The sequence below is a fragment of the Corvus brachyrhynchos genome, unplaced genomic scaffold (assembly GCF_000691975.1).
Source record: "Corvus brachyrhynchos isolate BGI_N302 unplaced genomic scaffold, ASM69197v1 scaffold305, whole genome shotgun sequence".
NCBI classification, from domain to species: Eukaryota; Metazoa; Chordata; class Aves; order Passeriformes; family Corvidae; genus Corvus; species Corvus brachyrhynchos.
In genome coordinates, this window is record NW_008239284.1 from 2,567,843 (window position 1) to 2,595,251 (window position 27,409).

The window sequence follows — 27,409 nt, forward strand, 5'->3', positions numbered from 1 at the left end:
CAAACCCCCCCCCCCCCCCACATTCCCTCAGCTTTGGGGGGGGGGGGAAAAAGGGAATAAGGAATAAGTAATTAGAAGGTGAAATCAGGACATAAAAGAAGCAGAAAATCGTCTCAAAGGGTGCTTTTTCTTTTTAAAGGTTTCACCAAGATTTTTGCTTTTCCCCAGGGTGTCCTTTGCAAATCAGGCCTCACTGCAAAGGCTATTGGATATGACTCTGACGTCAGCAGGGAAAAGGTCCCCAGACTCTCATTAGAAAGGGGAAGAAAAAAAACCCCTATCCTTTTTTTTTTTCCCCTGACCAATTTAACCTTTTCAGAACAATAAACAGACTGGTTACAGGACAAAACCAAACAAGCAAAAGGGTCGTGTGTTTTGCTGCCTGGGGACAAGAGAAGGTTCGTGGTGGCAAATGCCAAGGGCTTGAGCTGGCACTGCAGCTGGGCAGCCCCGTGGCTCAGCACCCAGGAGCCCCTGGGCAGCAGCACTGTGCCCACAAACAGGGTTGCTTTTAACCCTTTGCTAGTCTGGGAACTGAACATTTCACCACCTGAGCCAGTGTGTTGGTATCAGAAAGGGGTCCTGTGATGCTGTGGGATACAGGGACAGCTACATTGGAAGGGGAGTGGGAGCAGCCAGTGGCACCTGACAGAAACCAGGGTGAAATGCTGCTCTGCCTTGCCCCAGCGTGCAGGGCCAAACTGAATTCCTGTAACCCCATCTTGCTGAAGCCGCTCCATGGGTGAAGTCCTGCAGCAGCTCTCCAAATGCCCCTTGCAGACTTCCCACCCATTTTGGAGAATGCTTGGATGTCACGGTTTGCATGATCCTTGCACACGGGTTCTGTACAGGAGTATTGTAGGGTTATCAGCAGCTCCTCATTAGAAAAATAAAGCATCAGAACCCTTGGTTACCATTTTGGGGATGACAGAGGTGTGAATGAGGCCCTAAGGGGCCAGGCTGAGTCAGGAACCATCCCAGCCATAGAGATTGTGCCCAAGTCTCTGGAAAATAAGGTATTTAAGTTTTAAGATGGTGAAAGGTCACACCTAAATGAAACAGCCTTTTCCAAATTATGAAGATGAGGCTTGTTGGTGTGCAGCACCACATGGGACGGTGCTGAAGGAGCCTGGGACATCCAGGGTGGGCAACGGCCTAGGGGGAATATTTGCTCAACCCATGTTATCTTGGGCTTGATTTTCCCAGCCTGGGAAGGACAGATCCTGATGAGCAGATTTGGAAGGGCTCCTCATGAGAACTGGGCTGCTGCCCTTCTGCAGGAAGTGGAGGAAAAATCGCTCTGAGGTGGGAAAAAGACACTGTGAGTGGCAGATCCAGCTGATGGAGGGGGGAGGACCAAAGGGCTGGGCAGCTTCTCCAGCCTTCCTGTTCCATCTGGAGCCATGCTGCACCCCCCTGCTTCCCACCCCCTCTATGGGTTTGTTCTCCTGGGGAATTCTGCATGGTTTCCTCTTTCTGGGTGTCCTTGTGCCCTGAGCAGCTCCTTCCCTTGGCCCTGCACCTTTTCCCATGCTGTCCATGGAGTGAGGAGATAATTCCCCACCTGGCACTGTGGGACTCTTCTTCAAACCCTGCCCTGCACACCCTAAAGCCACAGCAACCCATCCCACACGCTCTCCCACCCCACTCAAGGACTTTTCCTCGGTCCCCACTTTACTACAGGGATGCACAGCTCTTCTCCCTGCTGGCAGTGATGGAACCATGCCAGGGCTGGATACCAGTTGCCCCAGTTCAGTTGTGCTGGCGAGAGAGAGAGAGAGGACAGGAGCTTTGGCCAGATCTCCACCCAGCCACGTCCCTCCAGGGTGGGGAGGGAGGAAGCACAGAGGCCGCTCGCTCCCGGCTGGCTGGCCCCAGGCTTGGCTTGCCTGCGCTGGGGCGGGTGTGCAGACAGGGCTCTTCCCTCTCCTTTTCCTTTCCATTCTGCACTTCGCTGTCCAGGGCAGTGAACGTGGAGCCCATCAGCCCAGAAAGGTGGGATTGCTTTCCCACTGCTCCCCCGTCATTCACACCGTCACATCTGTCCTGTGGCACTGCCACCCACGCTCAGGCGGAAGCCTCAGCCCTTCCCTGAGGTTTGATGGGCACGTGCTGGGCTGGACAAGCCCAGGATGGGTTGCAGGGACCTTTCTGGGACAGACAGATGAGAAACCCCGTGCAACAGGGCTGGGCTGGCACCTTTACAGGTTAGGTCCAGGATGTTTTCTTGAACGCAGGAGGAGGTGGAGCTCATCAGCAGCGGATAGGGAAAGCAGTCCTGTTATTTTGGGGATTAGGATGCGATCTCCTCAATTGCCTGCCCCTGTCACAGTGCCTCCTGCCCTGGCTATGGTTCAGGAGTTCCTCAAACCCCACTGAGCATCAAAAGGAGAGGGGGCAGAAAACAACTGGAGATTCCCAGCTTCTTTTGCTCACCCGGTCTCAAGCCTTCACCTTTGTGGACATTCATCCCAGCTTACCCTGAGCTCCATTCTCCCCTTTCACTTCCCCACCCTGGCTAAGCCCCCAGCCCAGCAAGGCCAGCCTGACTCATCACCTTGAGCCTCCTTTTACCCCAAGGAGGCTCATGGGGGGATGCCCACCCGCCAGCGCCAAAAGCAGCTTTGGGCTGTACAGGATAATCCTGGGGGGGGAGGGGGTGGTGATAAAAATCTCCTCATCCCCATGGAAATTGAGCCATGCTCCTCACATACCTCCACTAATTCAATTTTACACTGTGTGAATAGACCTGCCAAACCTTTGTTTTTCTTTCTTCTTGAGAAGTTTGCAGCAGAGGGGTACAGCGGGCAGAGGGGAGGGCAGGGGGCACAAGGGAGGGGTGGGCTCTCTCCCGCCTCTCCTGAACCTGATTTCTGCTGTAAATGGTCATGCTTGGTCCTCTTCAGGCATGGTTCATTACTCTCCTTTCAAAACACGTGGCTGGGTATGAAGGGGAAGAGGAGGAAATACGTAATTGCTTGGAAATGCCAGGGGCAGGAAGCAGTGGATGTTGGATTTAGGTGAGTGTAAGGGATAAAAGCCTCTGAGGAGCATCCACTGCAGTTCTGCTATCATAGCTTAGCCTGGCATGGACCACAGCTTGTCTCACCATTAGTCTCCCCTTCTGAGATGCCCCAGTTGGGACTCTCCGCCCCACCACACCCTGCTGGTGCCCTCTCCCATGCCAGGACTTCCCCAGCACACCTTGGTCCTGCCCTGCAGGACCTTGTCAGCGTTTATCCAGGGTTGCAGATCAGCATCATATCAAAGAATCATGGAACGGTTTGGGTTGGAAGGGACTTTAAATCTCCACTCGTTCCCACCCCCTTCTTGGGACACCTTCCACTGTCCCAGTGATGCCTTAGGTTTTAACTTTTATATTTTTCAAATCCTGCACTGCCTGGTGTGTCACTCTGAAGTTTCTTGGAGCCTGTTCACTTCTGCTCTCTCGTGCTGGGCAGACATAACAAAGCCTCTCCAGGCCTGCTCTCCAAGGACACCCAGACTGTCCTAGGCCCAAAAGTATAAACCAAGGAGCCTCTAAGGAGGGCAAATGGAGATTAAACATCATTAAACTGAAGCTTTAATTGGAGAACTAACCCTGCTATGCAAATGAACCAAACCTTTAAAAGAGTGAAGAACTCGTGACCTGGGGTCCACCCTGGGATCCATCTTGGCAGTGGCCTCTGGCTCCCCAGGGGTACCTCTGAAGGCCTTTCAGATAAATACCTGCCTTTATTCCCTTACTCCTGTCTAGTCTCTGTTTCTAGGAGGCCTCTTAAGGCATCACCAGGTTGTTCCAGGCCCCGTCCAACCTGGCCTTGGACACTTCCAGGGATCCAGGGGCAGCCACAGCTTCTCTGGGCACCCTGTGTCAGGGCTTCCCCACCCCAGGGAAGAATTTTTCCAAAGATCTAATCTAATCCCCCCTCAGTAGGGACACCTGTGGCTTTGGCACACACCAGTGCTGTGAGTGCTCACTGTGGCAGGGACCTGGATAAGGGCAATGCTTGGAAGCAAAAACATGCTAAAAAAAAGTCCTTATGATCTTCTGGATCTCCTTGAGAGCTCCTTGGGTTTGCATCTGCAATAGCAGATGTTTTTGCACCTGCAACAGCATCTGCAGCTAAATGGCTCTGCAAAACTCTGATGGATCGTGTGACACCTGACACAGCACAGGGTCTGGGTGCAAGAAACCCAAAAAGGTGCCTTTACCTAGAGATGATCTTTTAAAGTCCATACAAGACCATTCAGAGAATACACACAGGGAAACTGCTGGCTCCGCGTTCCTGAGGCTGCCAGGAGATTTCCTGGGTGGGCAAATAATTGTAAAAAAACCATTTGCACAGGAGATTTGGTCTGGAGCCCTGGGTCTGGCCCAGCACCAGGGCTGACACTGGAAAGCAGATGGGAAGTGGCCTGTTGAGCCATCAGGCTGGAAAGCTCAGCCTCTGATTGCAGCTGGGACTCTGAGCAACCTGGTCTAGTGGAAGGTGCCCCAGCACATGGGTGAGGGTTGGAAAAGATGATCTCTGAGGTCTCTTCCAACCCAAACCATTCCATGATTCTCTTATTGCTCACAAGGCCTTCAGATGTGATTTCCTGCAGCAAGCACAAGGAGGCAGGTCATTATGGAGAGCCAAGATCAGGTGCTCAGTTTCCAAAGGACGTCTGATTTTGAACCCTGTCAGAAATTTATCCCAAATGGAACATGGATTGATCAGTTCTGTTGGTGCCAAATGCAACTGGTCAATTGAACCTGGAAAAATGTGAAGCAAGGAACACAAATTTCAAGAAACTTTGACAAAATAACTAATGAGGGTGCGCAGAGCTTCTGCAGTTCCCAGTCATCAGAGATGAGAGGCAGCAGGAGGATGAAATTTGGATTCTAGTAAGAAAATAGAACCATGGAATGGAAGAGACCTTAGAGATCATCTTGTTCCAACCCCCTGCCATAGGCAGGGACACCTTCCACTAGACCAGGAAGCTCAGAGTCCCAGCCAGCCTGGCCTTGAGCACTTCCTGGAATCTGAAGTCTACAGTTTATTAGATATAAACACACAGAAAATATGGAATTTAGTAATGCTTGCAGGATTAAAAAAAATATATATGAAAAACCTGGTAAGAGCCAACAGGCACAAAAAGGCTAAACCTGAGGGCATTTTACATTTTATTATTTTACATATTACAGAAGCTTTGATGTACTTCATACTTCCAAACAGCCTCCACTAAGTAGCTGTAGTATCTACAGCCTCTCATGGCTACTTGAAATGCAAATTAACAACATATTCCAGTCTGATTTAGCTTTCACATTCAATAACTTGGGCTTTTTTTTTCCCTTCTCTCTGCCCTTTTTTTCTAATTTTGCTGTGAGATTACCCACTAGTTTTCTTTTAAACCTTAGATTACTCTTATGCATTCTCTGCATTAGTTCCACACTGAAGCTATTTGTTTGGGATTAGTTATACTTACCTAACTGGAGGAGTGCAGGGAGGATTACTGGGAGTTTGCAGAGGGCTCTGGCAGTGGAAAGCACTATCTAAATGCTAAGTGTTATGAAGTCAGATGAGCTATTTACTGACCCCCATTGGTAATATCTCCCCCTCCAAATTGGACGCAGGAATTGAAAGAGCAGAATCCTTTTTTTGGAGAGACAAATAGTGACAGAAGGCCAAGGCAAGGTCCACAAATAAAATAAATCCTAAAACATCACTTAAGGTCAAAAAAAGGCTGGGTTTATCGCTGATATGAATAAGCACCAGGACCCAGAGCAGGGCAGGAAGGGTGCAGGGGGGGCAGAAGGCAAACCCACACCTTGTGGAATCTTCCCTCTTCAGCCTCTCCCCATCATCCATCACACAAACCAAGCACCCAAAGAGCTCCTCTGGCAACAATCTGCAGCCTGGCTCTTACCCAGAGAGACAGACCGAGCTCCTGTTCTTTACAAAGAGGAGTTTTATTTTGTAAAATGCAGCGTGACCTTTCTATGGGTAATGGTATTGATTATTTCATCCTGAAGGTCCCAAGAGAGACCAGGGTCTTGTTGGGAGAGATTTTTTATGCATAGATATGAGCAGGCAACTCCTGCTTCAGGGAGTTGGACTCAATGATCCTTATGGGTCCCTTCCAACTTGAAATATTCTGCGAAATACTGTCACCATCACAGTTCAGACACAGATGGAAAAAACAAAACAAAGCAAAGCAAAGCAAAGCAAAGCAAAGCAAAACAATCAACCCATGTCTTCAACAAATTTACCACAACAGTATTTATTGAGGTGGGAGGGTTAAGGGGAACATGGTCCCTTTCCCCAGCACAGACCCTGCACCTTGAGCTGAACCCCTCCCAGACACAGCCTGGAGAATCCAGAGAGAGATGGAGGAAGGAGGGAGAAGGGCACAAGTATGAAGAGAAAACTGGCTGTATGTACACATGGAAGCTTTGGGGGAAAGCCTTGAGAGAACATGTGAGGAGATGGGGACTGTGAGAGCATCCTTGTTGAGGAGCCTGTTGTGTACGTGATCAAATCGAAAGTACTGGGAAGAAACTCAGGGATGTTAAAGAGGTCAATATCAAAGAGGAAAAGGGATGGACCAGCTCTTTAGCGTTGAATGATGGAGCTCTTATCAGCCTGGTCTAGTTGAAGATGTCCCTGCTCACTGCAGGGGAATTGGGCTACATGGTCTGTGAAGGTCCCCTACAACTCAAACTATTCCATGATCCTAATACAGGCTCTGGGGTGAGATTCTTCCCCCAGCAAAGAGCCAGTACAAAGCCCCAAGCTCTCCTGTTTCTCAGTTCCTCAGCTCCTGGCATGGGCAGATGGTGAACAGGCACCAGAGCTCTGGCAGTGAGAGCCTCCATGGGGAGACAGCACTGGGTTGTGTAGGCAGCCAGAGGGGTCTGATCATGTCTGAGGAGATAGGCAAAGTGGGCAGAGGTCTCACACCTTCCAAATGAGCCACTGGAGCATGAGGAGGGGTAGGAGAATGGTGTTTGGGATTAGCTGCTGACTAACAGAGGACTGTGTGTCCAAAACCTGGTCCTTTTTTCCCCGTTTTCTTCTCCAGGTAGATCAGCTGGCCAAACAACAGCTATTATCTTCCCTAACAAACCACATCTCACTGAGCATTTCTCCAGAATGGAACTCAGCGGGAAAAAGCGAGCACAGGCACCACGAGTGCATCTTCAGATGCAGTTTCCACCCCATGGCTGGACAGGACAGGAAACCCTCACCCAGCAGAAAAATAGGAGACAGCATCCTCCAGCCCCGACACTTCACCCACCAGGGACCAACACATCTATATTATCCTTTTCTCCAGCCACAATTATACCATGAATTTGACCTTAAGTTTTGTAACAGTCTGGGGTGACGAACATGCCATTCTTGATGTTTGTGATGCTGATGTTTGTGAAAGAAACAAATGAAAAAAGGAATAAATAAGCAAAGGCCCGGCCACAGACTGCGCCGGGTTCCGCTGTGGTTGACATTTGCAGCCTACAGTGGCTGTGGTGAGGATGACAAACTGGGGTGGCCAGTGGTGCTGCCAGGCAGGGCACCGTGGGCAGGGCTGTGGGGTCAGAGAGCAACTGGTGGGCACCTACCCTGCAGGGATCCCTCCCAGCCCTCAGCATCGCTGCAGACACTCACGGGCTCTGCAATGGGCTCTCGGGGTCATCACAGTGGTGGGAGTGCCCAGAAATTCTTCTGGAAAGGCGTGGGGTGAATTTGTGGGGGTAATGGCTCAGTTCAGCCTTTAATTTCCTCTGGCAGAGGTAAAGCCCGGTTTGCCTGGCCTGCCTGACCCACTAAATAACCTCAGGCAGGTCCCTCCATCCCCTCAGGCCATGGGCAAGGAGCTGCCCCACCACACACCATGCTTGGCCCCAGCAGGGACCATCAGCCCCTAACAGACCCACGACACTGCGTGGAGGACTCTCGGGAAGCTCCCCCAATTATCCAGGAATCCAGACAAGCTTCCTAATTGAGAAAAGGAAATCTCTTGCTGATTGCTCCTACGAGCAGAGAGAAGGGGTATGGCTCCTCATTCTCTCTGCAAGCTTTAAGAGCAGGCAAAAAAAAGCATTTGCAAGATAATTTGGTGGTCACAGGGGACTGGGTTTTATTCCTCAATCGAAAACTGGCAATTAAACATCATTTAAAGAACAAAATAAAAATAAAACAGCAATTCTTCTTTTATTCTCTCCCTATCATCATCATTAACCTTCTATCTGCATAATATCTCTTTGCCAAGGATCTTCAACGGTGCAATAAAATTTTAGCACTTAAACCTTATCAGCGCTCTGGAAGGGAGTATTCTCCTCGTTTCGCAGAGAGGGAAACCAAGGCACAAAGAACTGAAATGACCTGCTCAAAGTCACAATGAAAATTATTAGTCGAGCCAGGAATAGATTCCCCAAGCCCTGAACCCCGGGAGGCAGCGGCCCACAGGTATGCTGCTCTTACAGGCCAATTAGCTTTTATGGAAACGTTTAAGGCAACATTTCCTTTCACAGACTCTGCCTGCTAATTTACTCCCAAGCTTTGTCATCTGCGAGGGAAAGTGTCTCAGTTTTAGGCTGTCGCAGAACAACTCGGCCCCTTCGCTGGCTTGAGGCAAATGTGCTTTCAGGCAGATCTGACAGCACAGAGCACCCCGCTACACGCTGCTTAGAAAGGGCTGGGAGAGGTTTTTCTGTGGGTCCCTGCCTACTAATTAAGTCGGATTGCAGAGAGTTCGTCAAAGCAGAGGGCTCTGCACACAGACACAACGCTGGGGATGCCAGGGCTCCGGGTGCCGAGGCAGAATTTGCTTCCCAGCACGCTGCTCTGGGCTGGCCTGCTGGGCTTGAGCTGATCCTCCACCCAAACCCTCACTACCCCAGGCCCTGCCTTTACAAAAGGAAGGCAAAGGGAGGCAGGGGCAGAAGAGAGGAGGGCAGAAAGGATGGGAGTGGGCGAGCTGGTGCAGGAGAAAAGCAGCCCCTTGTTTGCTTTCCATGGCTCTCCGTGGAGAAACAGTTAATGGGCTGGGAGGTTTCCACCCTTCCAGGACGGAGCCTTTTCCTCCCCTTTCGAGTGCCCCCTGCCTTCCTCCTCCAGCGACTGGGAAGCTGTGACTGCTCTACACCGCTGACACCTCGGCTGCTCTGGAAACCCATGAACTGTTTGAGAAAGGTCAGCTGGCAGCCGCTGCCTCCCTTCTCCTGCCTTCCCAGCCCGCATGGCCTTGGGCAGTGCAGGAGCCCCCTCTGTAGGCAAAGACCCACAGTTACCAGCTCCCTCTGCTCCCTGACATATTCTTTCACCCCCTCTTTGTCCACCCCGACCCCTCTTCATCCACCCCAACCCAAGTGCCAACACCGGGCCAGGGGGAGAGTGGGGTTGCAGAGATCGGCACCAGCTGGGGATCAGGGCTCTCTAGCCAGTCCCATTACACGTGACATGCACCAAGGCTGGGCATCCCACAGGACAGCAGGTTTGCCATCAAAACATCTGAGACCTTGCCAGCTTGCTGTGGCAAAATTAAATAAGCATGTCCCTGTACAGCTCCAGGCTTTGGTGTGACTCCCAGGTCCTCTCTCCATCCTCTCCAAAACCACCACCAACCCTTCTCTGGTCTCTTGCCAAACCCAGCTCCCCAGCACTGCACAAGCCCTTTCCCAGCCCCTTGGTACCTTGATGCACTTCTTCCCAGTACAACAGAAGGAAGTTATCCACTTCTAGTGCTTCTCTCTCCTGCACCTCCTCATCCTAGCACAGCACATTGCCCAGGCGAAGCTCCCCAGCATTGCCACACCTGCCCCAAACCAGTCTTAAACCCAGCTTTGGTTCAAAACAACTCCATTTGGTCCATAAACTATGCTGCAAAATCCACCCCCAGACACTTGCTGGGGCCAGCAGTGAGTTAAGGGCAGATGAACACCAGACTGGAAGTAGAAGAGGCAAAAATCCTGCCTGGATGCAAACAAGCTCGGTTCTTCCCAAAAGAGGAGCCTTTGTAGGGGTGGGAGTTGAGCTGCCGAGTCAAGGTCTTCTGGCAGTTGTTATCAGCCACTACTCCCACAAAAACTTGACCACAGCCTTTAGGAAAGGTGTGAATTTGCCTGCGTTTACTACTCTCTGTCCCCAGCAGTTACAGATCGTCCTCCCTGGAGAAGCTCAGCCTGTGTTCACCGCATCCCCTCCCACACTTCCAGCCCTGACACACCCCACACTCAGCCATACACCCGGAGTGTTTCCTGCAGCGTTGTAAGGATTTGCTAACCTACAGAATTATGGAATCATGGAATGGTATGCATCGGAATGGACCATAAAAATAATCTATTTCCAACCCCTAGCCATGGGCAGGGACACCTTCCACTATCCCAGTTGGCTCCAAGCCCCGTCCAGCCTGGCCTTGGCCACTTCCAGGGATCCAGGGGCAACCACAGCTTCTCTGGGCACCCTGTGCCAGGGCCTCACCACCCTCATCATAAAGAATTTCTTCTCAATATCCCATCTAACCCTGCCCTCTGGCACTTTGAATCCATTCCCCCTTGTCCTGTTATTCCCAGCCCATGTCCAAAGTCCCTCTGCAGCTCTCTTGGAGCCCCTTTAGGTACTGGAAGGGCTCCCTGGAACTTTCTCTTCTCCAGGCTGAACAAGCCCAGCTCTCTGAGCCTGTTTCCATAGGACAGCAAGAACCCCTCATTTTGGAGGCTCTCTAGTTGGGAGAAACTAGAGAAAAAGAGCAAATCCTCTTACCCACCCCTGGCTCCCTCTGTCTGAAGCCCCATGACAAATGGGGGGGGGGAGGCAAAATGAGAAAGGAGGATGATGAATACCCAAAGCCAATTTGTAGGCACCCTGAAATAACTTGATTTCTCCAGTGTTCTGGGAGCACTTCTCTCCGAGATGTAACATTACTCATTTTCAATTGGAGAAGTCTCAGTGTGTAGCAAAAATATCTCAGGCTCAGTAATGAGGCAAGAAATCGTGCTTACGTAGCTGAGCAAGTAACATCACTCAACTTTCCTGTCCTTGTGGTGGATGAAAAATCACCGGAGAATAAATTAATCCTAATAAATGCAGGATTCTGATCAGGCATACGAAACCAGCAATGTGTCTGCTGGATGAGCAATTGATGAAGTCATTGCTTCAAAGGTGCCTTGATGCAATTAGTCACCTGTAAAACATGCAGCAGAGGAGAAAATCCCATTCCTTTTGTTAAGGAGCAGGAAAATGCTCCGCGTGTCCAAGTGATTTATGGGATACAGTGCAGCAAAATTAGAGCGTGCGGCAATTAGGGTCATTCTCTTGGAGATGAAAGGCTGAGGGGAGATGAGTGAAGGGATGGACAGGATGCAGAAGGGCCAGATGGAGGCACAATGCCAGCACCGCACTTCTGTGCTGTTGGTTTGTAATAGAGATTATTTCTCCCTCGCACAAATCGGGCTGCACATGTAAAACTGGTGCCACTGAGGATGAACAAAGTCATTAATTACCAGCTTGAGTATCCGTAATTAGAGCTGCTGGGAGTCACGGGAGCAAGAGTGAAAGGCTCTAACAGGATTATGGACAGATCTGGATCGTTTTATGACTGTGTTGGCAGGTAAAGGGAACCTATTGCGTGCTTGAGGACGAGCACAGGCACAGGGAAGAAGGCATTTCCCATCCCCAACCCTGCTGCCCAGCTATTGTGCCCACTGCAACGTGTGCCCACCACCGACCGTTCAGAGAAGGAACATTGATAAATCTCACCAGCTCCATTGTTCAGGTTGGGAAATTGAGCTGCTCAGCAGTAATGGCCAAAAATCACGTGAGGACTCTAAATCCAGAAGAGCCAGTTAAGAGCAAGGGGTCTAAATCTGTGCACAGTTAACAGTTACTGTGCTAGCAGCTCTCAAGCCACAGAAGTTCACACTTTGGCTGCAGATTATTTTCAGATCTCAGCTGTGTGGGGAACCCCAGGGCAGAGCACCCTCCCTGCCACACGCAGGGTGCAGGAAGAGCCCAGGGCTGGGAGCTGAGGGGAGCTGGCTGACCTGGAGTGGGGCTGGTCCCAGTGCAGTGTTCCCATGGACATTCCAGCTGTTTGCAGCTGGAGGACGCGGCAGATGCCGAGCAGCTGACCCTCACACATTGTAGCTGTGTCCAGCTACCCACCTCTGGCACTATTCCAGCAACTGGTGGCTTTCCCCTTTCCCTCCCATCACAGGCCATCTCTCTGGCTCACACACTCCTCTCTCCAGTTCCCAAGAAACCCTGACAAGCCTCACCCGCTCTGTGGACAGGAGGGAGCAGGGAGGCTGGGAGGTGGGGCCAGGCAGAGCAGGCACCAAAAATCCTGCCGGCTTCCCTGGGAAGGGAATGCACAGCCACTCTTGAAGTCTGAGGGCTGCAGCACCCAATTTGAAGCATCTACTGCTGCTTCTCTGAGCTCATCTGTGAGGACTGGAAAAGGTCTGGGAGATATCAAAGAAAGCCCCTTAACTTAAAGAAGTGGACAATGGTCCCACGCCTTTACCCTCAGAGGGGAACGTGCTGAGATGGGGTTGTGCTTACAGGCACCATCCCACCATCCTGGGGGTATCCATCAGAGGAAGCTCCATCAGCTACAAGGCTGTGGGAAGACCCACAACCAAGTCAGGAACAGTCCCTGCAGCCACTGCATGTTGTCCCCAGAGGGTCTGGCACACCCCAGGGCAGGCAGATGGGGTGGCCACGTCCCATTCATGAAAGCTCAGCACCAGGATGGGGTAGACACGATGGTTTCTTTGGTGCCTGGGGGTGGCTATCACTCCTGCTCACTGCGTCCCAGCAGGACGGGCACATCCACCTGTGTTTGACACTCTCCGTCTACCACGACAGCTCCAAGGCTTCCTACAGGAACTGGCAACTGAGATCTGAAAATAATCTGCAGCCAAAGTGTGAACTTCTGGGGCATGAGAGAGTCAGCCAGCACAGTAACTGTTAACTGTGCACAAATTTAGAGCCCTTGCTCTTAACTGGCTCTTCAGGATTTAAAGTTCTCACGTGATCTTTGGCCATTACTGCTGAGTACCTCACTTTCCCCATCTGAACAATGGAGTTGGTGAGATTTATTGATTGCCACAGATGACAGAACAGGATAAAGGAAAGCCAGGTATTATCTGTGATACTGTACAAGCTCTCCTCTCACAGCACAGCCTGGCTGCCCTCCTGACTGTGCCACGAAGGGGGTGGTGGGGAATGGGGTCCCCCAGCCACAGCTCAACATTCCCTGACTCCACCATCACCCCAGGCAGGTGTTCAGGGCTGGCACCAGGGAAGCAGGGAGTGATGCTCATCCAGCTGCACTGGGTCCAGGGGTATCTCTGGAGTTGAAATCCAGCTCCTCCCAGTGGGTAATCATCATATTGGGAAGACCAGTCCCTAGGACAGCCCAGCCAAGGATGGCAGAATGACTGTGGGAGCCTGGCTGCTCTGTGGGAAGAGCCGTTGCCATACTCCAAGCTCCAGTGAGGTATTTCCTATCCCAGCCTCACCCTGTTTCATCAGGGTGAGTCATCAGACCACCGTGGAAAATCTCAGGATCTTGCTTCTGTAGTCGTGATCAGAAACATCCTTTATTAAATTAATGACCATCCCCTATCTGTCATCTCACTGTTAATAAAAAGAAACGAGGGCTGGAAGGAGTGCTGCAGACTGGTGCCTGGAGCCAGGCTTGTCTCAGCAGAACTTGTGTCCAGCAGCTCTGCAGAGCTGCTCCCAAGCACGGGAGGAGAACACAGCAGGAACGGGAGGGGGTTTTAACCCACATAACAAATGGCTCTGCAGCACAGATGTGGTGGGGCTGCCTTCTCCAGGACACCTCGGGATGCTGCTTCAGTGCAGGGTCCCTCACCAGTACAGCTCCAAAACACTTCTTTGGCCACAGGGACAAGCTCATCTCACTGGATTAATGTGACGCCCTTCCTCAAATACATCCCTCCCGTGGGACAGAGGGGCACATGCACTTAAATGCTCACTAAATGATCCCCTCTGGAGTGCACCAACCCCTTCCCCACTATTGGCACCATGTGAGTAACGAGGAAGATCTTACTTGGTCCAAACAACACCACTTCAGAATACAAAGGTTTTTCTATCCCAAGGATTGTGGGGACACGACACCCATTTGAAAAAAGATGCCCTCTCCCCTGTGATCGAGCCCCAGCAGCAGATCAGCACCACCCACCCCTCCCTGCACCAAAGGAGGGGTCATGGTCCAGTCCTCTGGAAGAGCAGGATTATAGGGGTGGACAGAGTTCACAAAGAGTCACTCCCAGCAAAGACCAAGTCAAGGCAATGCCGAGATAAGAATGCTCCTTGACCCCACCATGCAGGCCCCATGAGTGGGAACCCAGCAGGGGAATGCTGCAGAATATCCACCCTATCCCCCATAACCCAAACTAGCCAGAGCAGTATTTCCTATTATGTCTCCATAACCTAATCTGACCCCCTCTAGGGTCTCCAGATTAATATCTGGGAAACCTCACAAGTCCAATCACCCAATTACAGGGAGGAAAGCTTTATCCTATCCAAACAGCATGAAATGTAACCTAGACCCAGCTGCCACCTCACTTCTAAGAGCCAGATCTCAATCCCTGGCAAGCTGAACAAACTGGGAAGGGGTCACGGGGGAGATGGGGAGGGTCTCTCTTGTATCATATGAAACCTGCAGGAGGAGCAGATATTTTAATTGGCAAATCCCCTGACTCAGGTTTAATCCCTCTTCATTTTTACTGAACTTCCCTCACACTGGAGCAACATGGGGAACAGATGACAGGCCCCACCTTGAGCCACTGGCCAACAAGAGGAGGCCCCATCATTTTGGTGAGCAGGGGATGATGGTTCTCAGCACACACAGTGCACCCAGCCCAGCCTGGGAGAGGCACAGGGGAAGGGCTGGTGCCACCACGTGCCATTGAGCAGGGCCTGAGGAATGGTGAGGGCTAGAGCAGAGTTGATGCTGGCAGGACAGAGCAGGCACTGGACACGATCACAGCCCAGGACAACAGCAATGTCCCCAGAGCACCTCCTGTGCTGGGGATGAGAGGTTTCAAACAGGACAGAATAGGCTGTCCCAAGGCAGTCTTTGTGCCTCTTTGGAACTCTTTTCTATCCTTATTTCCTTCCAGAGAAGCGTGGAGGGACACTGGCTAACTTTTTGGATTGTATTTCAGCCACCTGACAATGCTGAATGCATGGGAAACCTCAACTGAAGCCACAGGACTGGAAAGCAGATTCCCCATCCCATTCAGGATATCATCCCAGCCTTTGGCTAGAATGACAGCAACACACAAAATCTCCAGGAAGATCCTCTCCTGGCAGAGGATCCCCGCCTGGGCGTCATTCAGAGCAAAAGGGAAGACCCAGATTCTTTGCTCAAGTTTCCTCCCAGAGCAGGTTGTGTTGCATCCACAGATGCCCCAGAGCCTGTGTTTTCCACAGAGCTTAGGGCTGCATTGCCAAGCACCAGCTTTGCAAACACAGACTGATCTTCCCTCCAGATTCCAGCCACAATTTATTGATTAAAAAAGCCTGTCTAGTCAATAGAGGCTCCTATGAAAAAGTTCCACTGCTCTGCACTCACATGCCGTGATCCGTCTGGCTGTGTTAGCAGCCTTGGCTTTTGATGCTTTTTGACAAGATGGATTTGTGGCCTTGACTTTTCCAGATCAGGAGAAACTTAATCCCAGAGGATAAAATTACAGACGAGTAAAAAAACTCCACGACCGGCCTCATTAACTGCCATGTAAGAAGTTCAGAGCCTTCTTAGCTAGAAGGCAGCATCTACAGCTGTCCTTGAGGGAGAGGCAGCTCTGAGCAGACAGCACAAAGCCCTTGGCAAACACGGTGCTTCTGAAGTGCATGACACACTCGTGGCACCAGCCAGGCTGCTCCATCCTCTGCAGACAGCAGGAAAAGGGCAGACGGTCCCAGGTCTCCACCTATAAAGTGATTTGGGAGAAAGCAAAGATAATGCCCAGTTCTGGCCAAAAGGTGTCTGGGCAGATAAAAATAAAAAACCCTGGAACAACCATATGGAAATGTGAATTAATGAAATTTTTCAGCAACTGACTCAACCCTAACTGAGAGTTGAGAACCCTCCACCTCCCTTCTGCTTTCCAGGATACAAAAATGACACTGGTAGGTGGAAATAACTACAGCTGTCCCAGGGAGAGAGAAATCGGAGCTTCGCAGTGAGGGTAATGGCCAAAATTAAGCACTTGCTTGGTGCTATTACACAACACATCCCAGGAAGCAGCATCCAAAAACTTGACCTTCACTTCAAAGGCTCCTTTTTGAATCATCTTTCCTTCTGCTAACAAGTGAAGTGGATTCAGCACTCCAGAAGGGCACTCTGGGTATTGAAAACATCTTTAGCCATGTGTTAGCTGCAGAAGAGGCAGGGGCAATGTTCATGTCCAGCTCCTGGCTGGACCTCAAGCTTCTACAGCTTCCTAAGGGCAGAGTCAACTCCTCCTGCTGCGCTCTGTGGTGCCCAGTTTGTCAGTCAGCACTCTTAAAGATGATTGTTAAGGCTTGTAATAGGAGTGCAACGTGGTTGCACGGAGATTGCACTGACTCCCTTCTGACAGGAACTGTATTTGCTCTGGCCAGGCAGTTTTTTCTCCTCTTCTCCCAGCCTACCCCTGGTTTTCACACAGCAGTAGCAGCACAGCTTGCACACAGGAGGGTGTCTGGAAGGGCTGGTTGCCATAGCTATATCCATACATCCCCAGCCATCCAGACACGTCACAGCCCTGCTCCACACCGCAGAGTGAAGTTATAAATAAGACACTCCTGAGCCTCAATTCAGAGCACAACTTGCAAGTGTACAAAACACTCAGCCTTCTGGGTTGACCTCTTTTGCTTTCTTTTACAGACACGATGCTGTGCACAGGCTCCTCTGCAGAGCAGCTCTGCTCCAGAGCAGTCTCTAACGCCAGCGTGGTGACGTGCACAGGTTTTATATAACCATACCCTCCACTCCTGCACATCTTCCTGCCCTGTCTGTTGTCCAGATGACGCCATGAAGATTTTTTGCCTTTTCTTTTATACCCCTGTTACAGCTTTTTACAACTTCTGTATTCTTAGTGCTTTTTGCCTGCATTCTTGGACTTGTTTTTCAAGCTGAGAGACTCAACATTTTAGAAGCTTCGTGGGTAGGGATCAGTGTGCCCCAGACCCCAACGTGCTCTCCAGAACACATTCTGTAAACCAAGATAGAACCATCCAAGAGAAGGTTCCTTGGGGAGGGGGGCTCACTCGAGCCTCTCATTGGGGAATCTTTGATAATTAGTAAGACCTATAATGTTATACCAGATCTTTTGGGGGTGGGTATTGCACTGTGCATTCAACCTGGATGGAGTGCACCTAAGGATCCTTAAAATAAATACAGAGGTAAAATCCCTTTTTCCCTTCTAACTGTGTTTGACTCTTGATTTTAAGACCAGGAAAAGGCATCACAGACACCCTCCCAGGTTACCTGCTGGCTCTCCTCCACACCACAGCCCCGTGTATCGAGGGTCCCAGTACAGCAGAGGGCTCTGAGCAAGCTGCCAGACTCCGCATTCTCCTGCTCTGAGGTCTCCAACAGGCTCACTCAGCAGGCTGTGTTCCTGTTCTCCTCCTTTCTTTGAGGATTACAAGCTGTTCTGGATGAGAGCTACTTCTTATGAACGTGGTCACTGCCCTGGCAAGAAGACCCCAGAGCAGCCAGGATCCCTTGATGTCACCTGAGATAATAAAGCCTGGGAGTCTCTGCTGAGACCTCACCTGTCCTGCTGGGACGTGGCATCCCAAACCAGGTGCTGTACTGAAGCAGGTGAGCTGTTTACCTGTTTGTTGTACGCTTTGTTCAGCCAACACCCCACAACGTCCCCAGCTATCCTGACTCAGCTGTCAGCACACACCAAGCTGTGAAGTACCACAGAAAATGGGCAAAAACACAGCATGGGAGCCTACACAGAGCAGGACAGAAGATGAAGGGCTGGGAGAGGGGCAGAGCCTCACAATCCTTCTGTGATTCACCATCAGCAGCACAGAGCCAGCAATGCACTGGAACAACACCTCATTTGGACTCTCTGCCACCCTTAACCACGGGGACAGCAGGTGATGCTCCCTTCCTCTGCATCTCCCCAGTTCTACCCACTTTGATACGGAAGCACAGCAGGAGGAGGTGGATTCATGCTCAAGGACACAGCTCTTGCATGTGCTGTGCTCAGATCCAGGGCCGCTCACAGTGGTGGGGAAAGACTGGGAGGTGCAGATTGGTTCAGCCTGAGGGTCCTGACACAGGAGTGAGCACAGGACAGGACACAAAGCTGGGGGATCCAGGACCTGCACCTGTCTCTGCCCTCAGAGGTGAGTACTGCCCCATGCTGAGGGCCTCATGCTGAGATTAATTGTGACTTCAGGGAAGGAATTTTATCTCCTTGTCTGTCTTGTTTTGTCCCCTCCATTTTCAGATTAAGGGAGAGTCCATTCCTACCTCAGAGCGTGCAAGGTCTGACTTACCACCAGCAAAGTTCTTTGAGATACCCTCAAACCACCCCCTCCCCAGCCTCCTCACCATGCCCTGTGCAGGCACATGGCAGCTCCCCCAGGCCCCCAAAGATGCGTGTTCAGAAACCCAGCAGCAACAGAGATGTGGGCAGGAGGGGAGAAAACTGCACCAGGGAGAGAACTTAGAGAAAGGGACTGAGGAGCTCCCAGAGCCACAAAACATCACAGCAGCAACACAGCCACCACCCCAGGAGAAACACAGCCCAGCCCACAGACCCCAATCCATCACACAGCCAAGCCCAGCCCTTCATCCTCCCCCAGCCATCCCCCAAAACGTTCTAAAAGCACATTCAAAGCACTTTTTTACTTCTAAACCTTGCATTACACAAGCTCACAGCAGCCTCCCCAAATCCAGGTGGGTCTGACCTCCCAGGTGGGCCCCAGAGAAGGTCCAGGTGGTGTTAAACCAGGCACAGGTCTGCCCGCTGCCTCCTGAGGATTTCACCCTTCAGCTTTCAGACAAGGCCTCCCAGCTCAGCTCCTCAGCTCCCAGCCCTAAAACCAAGGGCAAGGATCCTTCTGTCTTCCAGCACAGGCTGGAAGATGCTGCACTCCCCAGGCAAGAGGGGCTCAGCTGGTCCAGGGGACCTCCTAAGCCAGGGCCACAACAACGAGAAGTGGTGATAGCCCAGGTGCCACGTCCAGCAGATGCAGGGACATGGCCCAGCTTGGAGAACGGAGACATGAAAAGCACTTTGCACCACAGCCATGTTATCCCCTCATCCCTCCCCCTCATCCCCTTTGGAGCTTCTTAACTTCAGAAACCTTCCTCCAGAGGAGTGTTGGAGTGACAGAAAACATTTTCCAAGCCTAATATCAGTTCCAGATGTTCACAGCCATTTCAGTTTGTACCTCACCCTGTAAAACACATTTCTCCCTCTCCCTCTCTCAAGTGCAGCGCCTGCTTGGTCCATGACATAATGCGCTGGCGGGCTCGGCCGCGCGCACACACACACACACACACACGCTCGCGCCCTCTCCGAGAGCCCCACGTTCAAACAAAGAGCATCACTCAACTACAAAGCTGTCGCGTACATGGAGTTATGAGTAATTTCCACAAGTTTTAATAAACAGTTTGGGATGTAATTGCTCTCCGTCTTCTCGGCTGGCTCCCGAGCACGGAGCCACTCGCTCCCCGCGCGCTGGTGTTGAAAGCGTGGTTTGTTTCACACACAAGTTCACCTCCCCTCCGCCTCAGATGGGCCAAGGGCTGTGTTTTTCTAAGCACCACTAACAAGCCTCTTAAAAAACCTCGTGAAGCCGAGGGCAGCTGACCCATGCAGGCTACTGGCTCCCTTCACGCTGTCCTGCAGCATCCCTGTCTCAGGGGGAGCCCAGCAGGGAGCACAGGGGACCCACGTTAGACCCGTCTCAAAACTCCCTCCTGACTCTGCTCCAAGAGGAAGAGGAACAAATGTTTGCTGGCTCAAGGGAATGGTTACATCTTCCAGTTGCAGAACAAGGGGGAGGCCAAGGAGTTCTGCAAGGGTGAGAGACTGAAGGCTTTTGAGGGGCAGGAGGAAGGCAGAAGGCAGGTGAGGCTGGGACCAGGTACCCCCTAGTTTGCCACGGGGATGAAGAACAGGTTGGCAGAGCTCTAGCCCTTGTCAGTGCCAGGAATCCCAAAAAGAAATGGCTACAACTGCAATAAAGCAAACAAAACCACTATCCAAGCACAAATAACCCACTCATTTAAGATTTCCAGCAGATGAGTGGCAGCAGCCTCAAGAGCCCTACAGCCTTGCCAGATCCTCGCAGCACAGAGCTGGCCTGCTCTGCAAATACCTGTGATGCACCTCCCAGCCATGGGAACAACCTGCTCCTCCCTGCCAGCAGCTGGGAGACTGACGGGGAAGGAAGATCTGCCTATATCCACCAAAAGCCATCCAAATTTCATGTCCCACACCCCCATCCCAAAGATTCTCCCTCTGAGGCTAAGTTGTTGTTTTTGTGGATGCTGCTCAGACGGGAGGAGCTGTGGTGCAGCAGGATGGGTGGGTGATGGTGGTCAGGGGATATCCAGGGCAGGATTTTTGGCTGTAGAGAGCTGTAGCAGTCAGCACCTCTGCAAACCTGCACAAAGTATTTGCAGGAATCAAGTCATCTGACATTAGAGGCCTGTAGGGTAAGAAAGGAATGAAGGCAGGAATGTTGTTTGGTTATAAACACAGAAAAAAAGGGAGGGATATGAGATTGGCTTTTTTCTTTAATTGTTAATAGGGTCATTGTGTCCCAAACAGTTCCCCAGAACAGGTAGAGGGGAGGGAAGCTCCCCACAATGAATTCAATTGCCTGTCAAACACATGGCAGTCATAAAAGGAAAATAATAATAATAATAGTAATAATAATAATAATAATAATAATGTGTATTTCCTACTCTGGCTACCAGGCAAAGATCCAGCCACTTCAAAGGAGAAACTCCATGTTTCTCTGGTCTGGCCTCATCTGACTGATGTGTGAGCAATCTGGAATCCCCATCCAAAACAAAGCCCCTCCTTTGGTGGCTTGTTTTCTTTCTCCATTACTGCAAGGTGCCCCTCCAAGATAAAGAATAAACCTTCTTCCATGCCATGAAACCAGAGACATGACCCAGGGTCCATGGCCACATCGGGCAGCTTTGGGAGGGGATGATTGCAAGCTGTAGGAGAAAGGTCCTGTAGGATGGGACTGGTGTATGAGCCAGGAATCAGAGCTCCTTCTTGCAGGGGTCACAACAAACAGCCAGAGCCCCCCAGGAGGTGGGGATATGGCTCTCTCCAGCAGAGACAGGCCAGCTCTTGTAGCACACGGTTTTTGGATATGGTGGCATCTACACTGCAGAAGCAGAATAGATGGGCTTGAGGTGAACAGAGAGGGTGGAAACTTCCCTGTGGCTGTGAGGTCTCAATGATCTCCCTGAGCCTGTCTTCCCAACAGGGAAACACAGCTAAACATCTTGCCTGGGTGCCCTGGGAGCCCATGCAAGTCTGCATGTGGACAGCGAGGTTCTGCACTCCAACACCAGCCCTGTCCCAGGTAAATCTCTGCTTTGGTCAACAACACCAGCTGCCCCTGACAACTCTTGTGAGCTTCTAAATCTCTCCCTTCTTTTCTGTGTTGTTTATAACCAAACAACATTCCTGCCTTCGAACTACATCCAAAATCCTCAAGCAAAAAGCAGTAGGTTCTGCCTGGCTTTCCCTGCAGCACTGCCATCACTCACGGTCTCAAGTCCTATTTTCTGAAATCCATCATTGACTCACCCAAATCAAGTCCCATCCTTCACAGCCCTCTGCCTTGTCCAGCAGTCCCTGGAGCATGGACTGAGTTGCTGACAAAGCCTTTGTAAGACATAGAGCACTCAGTAACAAGCCTGAGAACTAAACGGTAATAATAATAATAATAATAATAATGTGTATTTCCTACTCTGGCTACCAGGCAAAGATCCAGCCACTTCAAAGGAGAAACTCCATGTTTCTCTGGTCTGGCCTCATCTGACTGATGTGTGAGCAATCTGGAATCCCCATCCAAAACAAAGCCCCTCCTTTGGTGGCTTGTTTTCTTTCTCCATTACTGCAAGGTGCCCCTCCAAGATAAAGAATAAACCTTCTTCCATGCCATGAAACCAGAGACATGACCCAGGGTCCATGGCCACATCGGGCAGCTTTGGGAGGGGATGATTGCAAGCTGTAGGAGAAAGGTCCTGTAGGATGGGACTGGTGTATGAGCCAGGAATCAGAGCTCCTTCTTGCAGGGGTCACAACAAACAGCCAGAGCCCCCCAGGAGGTGGGGATATGGCTCTCTCCAGCAGAGACAGGCCAGCTCTTGTAGCACACGGTTTTTGGATATGGTGGCATCTACACTGCAGAAGCAGAATAGATGGGCTTGAGGTGAACAGAGAGGGTGGAAACTTCCCTGTGGCTGTGAGGTCTCAATGATCTCCCTGAGCCTGTCTTCCCAACAGGGAAACACAGCTAAACATCTTGCCTGGGTGCCCTGGGAGCCCATGCAAGTCTGCATGTGGACAGCGAGGTTCTGCACTCCAACACCAGCCCTGTCCCAGGTAAATCTCTGCTTTGGTCAACAACACCAGCTGCCCCTGACAACTCTTGTGAGCTTCTAAATCTCTCCCTTCTTTTCTGTGTTGTTTATAACCAAACAACATTCCTGCCTTCGAACTACATCCAAAATCCTCAAGCAAAAAGCAGTAGGTTCTGCCTGGCTTTCCCTGCAGCACTGCCATCACTCACGGTCTCAAGTCCTATTTTCTGAAATCCATCATTGACTCACCCAAATCAAGTCCCATCCTTCACAGCCCTCTGCCTTGTCCAGCAGTCCCTGGAGCATGGACTGAGTTGCTGACAAAGCCTTTGTAAGACATAGAGCACTCAGTAACAAGCCTGAGAACTAAACGCCAACCCAGGGAAGTTTCAGGTTCTCCTGGAAAAGTTTTGTGCTCTTCAAATGATCTCCCTCAATACTGCAGGTTTGGAGTTCCTCTGATAGGTGTGCAAGACAACTGAAAATGTCCTTTCAAAGGCGGGTCACTGGTCACTCACTGGAACAGACCAGTAAAGCCCTTGAGCTGCTGAGGGATGACCTTCCCCCTACAACCACCATCCTGTGGCATTTCAGAGTGATCACATCAACACCCACTTCAGAAACTCCAACTCACAGCTCTCCTGCCCAAAAAAGGGCAAATAATTTCCTTCTGCTGCACTGCATTTTTGTAATTCCCCTTCCCCTCAAATAGCCATGTCTGCAGAAGATTCCAGAAACCTCTCCTAAATGGAGTGGGTCTGATACCTCATGTAACACCTTGGCTCTATGCACTGCTCTCCACCAAAGCAGCAGCTCCCAGCCAGGAGGGCACAGGAAGCATCGCCAGGAGCCCTCTGCAGCACGAGGAGGTTGCCCTCCCTCACACCCACCTGTGTAGAGGTCTGTGTCCGTGTACTCATCCACCTTCTTGTGCTGCAGGACATAGTCAGACACCTTGGTCCCAATGGCAGGCTGCACATCCAGCCACTCCAGGGACACCACGGTGCTGGAGGGCTCCACGTTGGGGGAGAGCCGCAGGCTGGGCGGGAGAAAGGAAAGAGAACAAGTAAGACATGAGCTCCCTTTCTGGGGAGGAATTCACATCTCCAAGCAGCACAATCCCCAAAAGGACTCACAGCCACACATGTGGATGTGCCCACAAAGCCACAAGGGCAGAGCAGGCTCGTGAGCATCAATGGACTTCCAGCTGAAGGTCAGTTGAGTCCAGCTTACTGCAGTGTGTGCCCTTGGGAGCCTCCCCCTGCTCCTGGAAAAGGTAAGCTCATGCAACCCCAAATATCTCATCTAAAGGGGCCTTCATTGTCTGGGAGAGCTGCTGAACTTCAGCAAGAGAAGCAAGGACCAGCACCCCAGGAGCAAAACAGGAGAGGATCCGAGTTCTTGAAACCCAGCAGGGCTGAGTCCACAGGAGGGGAGGGTCAGGTCTGCATCACCAGTGAGCAAAGGTGAGGGAGGGCAGGAGGAAGAGAAGGAAGGGGCAGCTGTGGCGTGAATTCACCCAGCTGCAAACCTCTGAGGTGTGTGGGCGAGAGCCAGAGCGGGGCAGCTGTGCAGGAGCTCCTGCCCAGAGCAGGAACAACGTGGGCTGGGATGAAGGCAGAGGAGCTCTGTGCTCCTGGCCCTGCTAGTGCAGAGGCGTGCACTCCCTCTGCGCTGGGGCAGATGACAACACCAAGTACAGGGCTACAGAGAGTCTGGCTCCAAACACACAGCATGTTTGCTGGACTCGGGATGGGAAATGAATCCCCTCCGAGGATATTGGCTCACAAGAAGGTGTTCTGCTCCTTGTGGCTCGCTGGAGCCAGTCTTCCTGCTTTCTCAGCTAATTCCCCATCAGTTTGCTCCTGATTTGCTCTTGCTCTGACAAGCCACAATGAATTGCACTGTAATTCCATTTCTTTCAGCATTTGAAATCCCATTCTACAAGCCCCGCTAATCAGGTGATGAAAATCTATAAGGAAACCTTCCAGGGCCACAGCTGGAGCCAGGATATCCTAAAGGCATCAGTCACACAGTGAGAAGGGCTGGACTGCAGGCCCCAGGCCTGAGGGTGCAGAAGGAGGTGCCCATGGGCTGACCCCCTGGGAAATGGGGTGGTTCTGGGGGGCTGTGACCCACGGGAAAGGGGCTGGTGACCTGTGGAGGGCTCACAGGGATACGTACACAGGCGGAGGGAGAGGGCTGCAGTTTGGGAGTCCGTTCTCATCGAAGGCGTTGAGGTCGCACCTGCACCAGTCTTCGATAACATCACCTTTCCCAGAGCACCAGTATGAGCTCATCAGGGCTCCCTTGAAGGCCTGATGTGAGAACAAAAAGCGTGAACATGTGTGCTAAAGACTCGGTGAAATCTGGCCAGCAGCTCGGCCGCGGTGCTGAGCTTCAGGGGGAGCGTGCACAGCCCTGGGATCAGGAAATACGGGATGGGATGGGATGGGATGGGATGGGATGGGATGGGATGGGATGGGATGGGATGGGATGGGGGAGTGTGTCCTTCCCAGCATTGCCATGGCCTCTCTGCATGGCCCTGGGCATGGCCCTTCACCCCGCTGGGTTTAACTCCCACGTATTGAGTGATGCTGGTTCATCCCTGAATGCTTTTGGAGTGGGAATGGGGATCTCCTGTGGGGGAGGACTGAGCAGCCTGAAGAAGCACAAACCTAAGTCCCTCTGTGACAGTGAACAGAATACACACAGTACCTGCACACTGCTGCTGTGCACAATGAAACTCTTCCACTCTTCCCTGTGCTCTTCTGCCCAGCTGTTTCTGTCCCCCTGAGAATAAAGTAATTCCTACATTCCCAACAACACAGACCACTTCCATCCTTCTCACGGGTTTGTTATTCACACAAAGTGCCCTCCTGCAAGCAAACTGCTGCTTTATTCACTTGCCTAAGGAACACTCACAAGCTAAACAGCAGCATCTGGAAGGAAAAAATAAAACCTGGAAAATACTTGCAGGATGTCCCCAGTAGCCACCCTGACTGCTCCAAATAACACCAATGAATCCCTGGAATAATAACTGTGGTCAGAATTCCCAAAGCCCCACAGGTCTAACCCCTCAGTGTCTCTGCCATGCTCATCCCGCAGCTCAGCGTGCTCGGTGTCTCCCCACACTGCAGGATGGGGCATCCCTCACTCCATACCCTCCTGTCGTTTGGACCATGTGGATTTATGGTGGTTTCCTCTCACTACCCTTTGCCTGTAATTAAACTTCCAGCTTCAAAAACATCTCTCCTTCACACACACAGAGCCAACGTCCAACCCAACCCTGCAAAGCCACAACGCCCATCTAGAATAATCAGAACACCAAAACACCAGCCACTAAAACAAAGCTCTGTAATGCTTTTGACCTTTCAAGAGGCACATTTTGGAGCTGAAACACCTTCACAGGTCCTCAACTGCATGGAGCAGCCTTGCTTGTGGCAACACTGTTCCTCCCATGAAAAGTTGCCTACGGAAGCCTGGCCCTGGTGATATGGCCTGTGCTGCCAGGGTACGCCTAGAAATAAAACTGTGCCCTTTGAGGAAGACAGGGACAGCTCAGGCTGCAGAATTTAGCAGAAAGCTCTAGGAAAAGCGCCATCCCAGGGAGGTTTCTGAAAGGAGGAGGTATAAATAGAGCCTGACGTCAGGGCTTCCATTGTCCAGGGTTTTGTCGCTCTCCCCAAACACCCCCAGCACCTTTAACAAGGCGCCTCAAGGCTCTTGCGTCTGCAAAATTTTCTGCTTCCAGGCATTAACAAAATGGGACTGCTCCAGATGGAAAAAATGGAAAAAAAAACCCCCAAAAAAACCCCAAGAAAGGAACGAACACGTGAAAGAGAGAAAATGTGATGTTCTTTTATTCTGTTCTTTAGAATGTAATTGAAGTGCTTGGCTGGAAAGGGCATCCAAAGTAATCGGAGAGAGGGACGAAGAGAGGAGTTTATCTGACACCCAGATAAATGGATGCAGGCACACGTCTGCAGAGAGAGAGCGGCGGGTCCGTGCGGGAGAGGAACAGCAAAGGATGTGTGCAGATGGATGGGGAAGCATGTGCTCTCCCTGGGAAGCAAGATAAATACCCTCTGCTGAGGGTACCTGTGTGCACAGACAGGCGCTGGGGGCGAAGACAGATGCGGGTGATCGCGGGAAGAGCTGCACTGTCACACTGCTCCACTGTCCCTCAGCCCCAACCCCTGTCTCTCTGCACACCCTCTCCCTGTCCCCTAACCCAGCTCTTCCCTGCACATCCCCAACCTGGGGAAGAAACCCCACCCGCCCCATCCGTGCCCTTTAGTAAATCCAGTAGTCAATTCCTTGTTTTTCTTTTTCCTGCTGTTAAGCATGAGTTGCATGAGCAATCCCCTCTGCTCCGCCTGCCCAGCCTCGCATACGTTTTAATTAGATCCTGCAGGTACCCAGCTGTCATCTGCCTTGTGTCACCCTTCACACAAACGAGGTTAGGGGATGGATGCTGCGTTCATTACGGCGAGCACACCTCCACCCCCTCACCAGGTTACTGGGAGCACGGCCGCCTGAGCCGGCTCCTGCCTCCGTCCTGACTCATGTCAAGGCCAGGCTGGGAGAGTCAGGCAGCCAGGGCTTGGCCCTGGTTTGTCCCTTGGTGCTGGGCACTGGTGGGACCACACCTCGGGTGCTGTGTCCAGTTCTGGGCCTCTCATGACAAGAAGGACATTGAGGGCTGGAGTGTGTCCAGAGAAAGGAACGGAGCTGGGGAAGGGGCTGGAGTTTCAGTCATGTGAGGAGAGGCTGAGGGAGCTGGGAAAGGGGCTCAGCCTGGAGCAAAGGAGGC

The 27,409-nt window shown here is 51.5% G+C and overlaps 1 protein-coding gene across 1 annotated transcript in view; it reads right to left on the bottom strand.

Moving 5' to 3' along the window:
- ASTN2 (astrotactin 2) overlaps positions 1-27,409 on the bottom strand; it is a 276,878-nt gene that overhangs the window by 60,325 nt on the left and 189,144 nt on the right. The window contains exons 19-20 of the mRNA XM_017740292.1: positions 24,778-24,911; positions 23,484-23,632 (exon numbers count right to left, since the gene is read on the bottom strand). Of these exons, the coding sequence (XP_017595781.1) occupies positions 23,484-23,632; positions 24,778-24,911 (283 nt within the window). The remainder of the gene's footprint in view (positions 1-23,483; positions 23,633-24,777; positions 24,912-27,409) is intronic.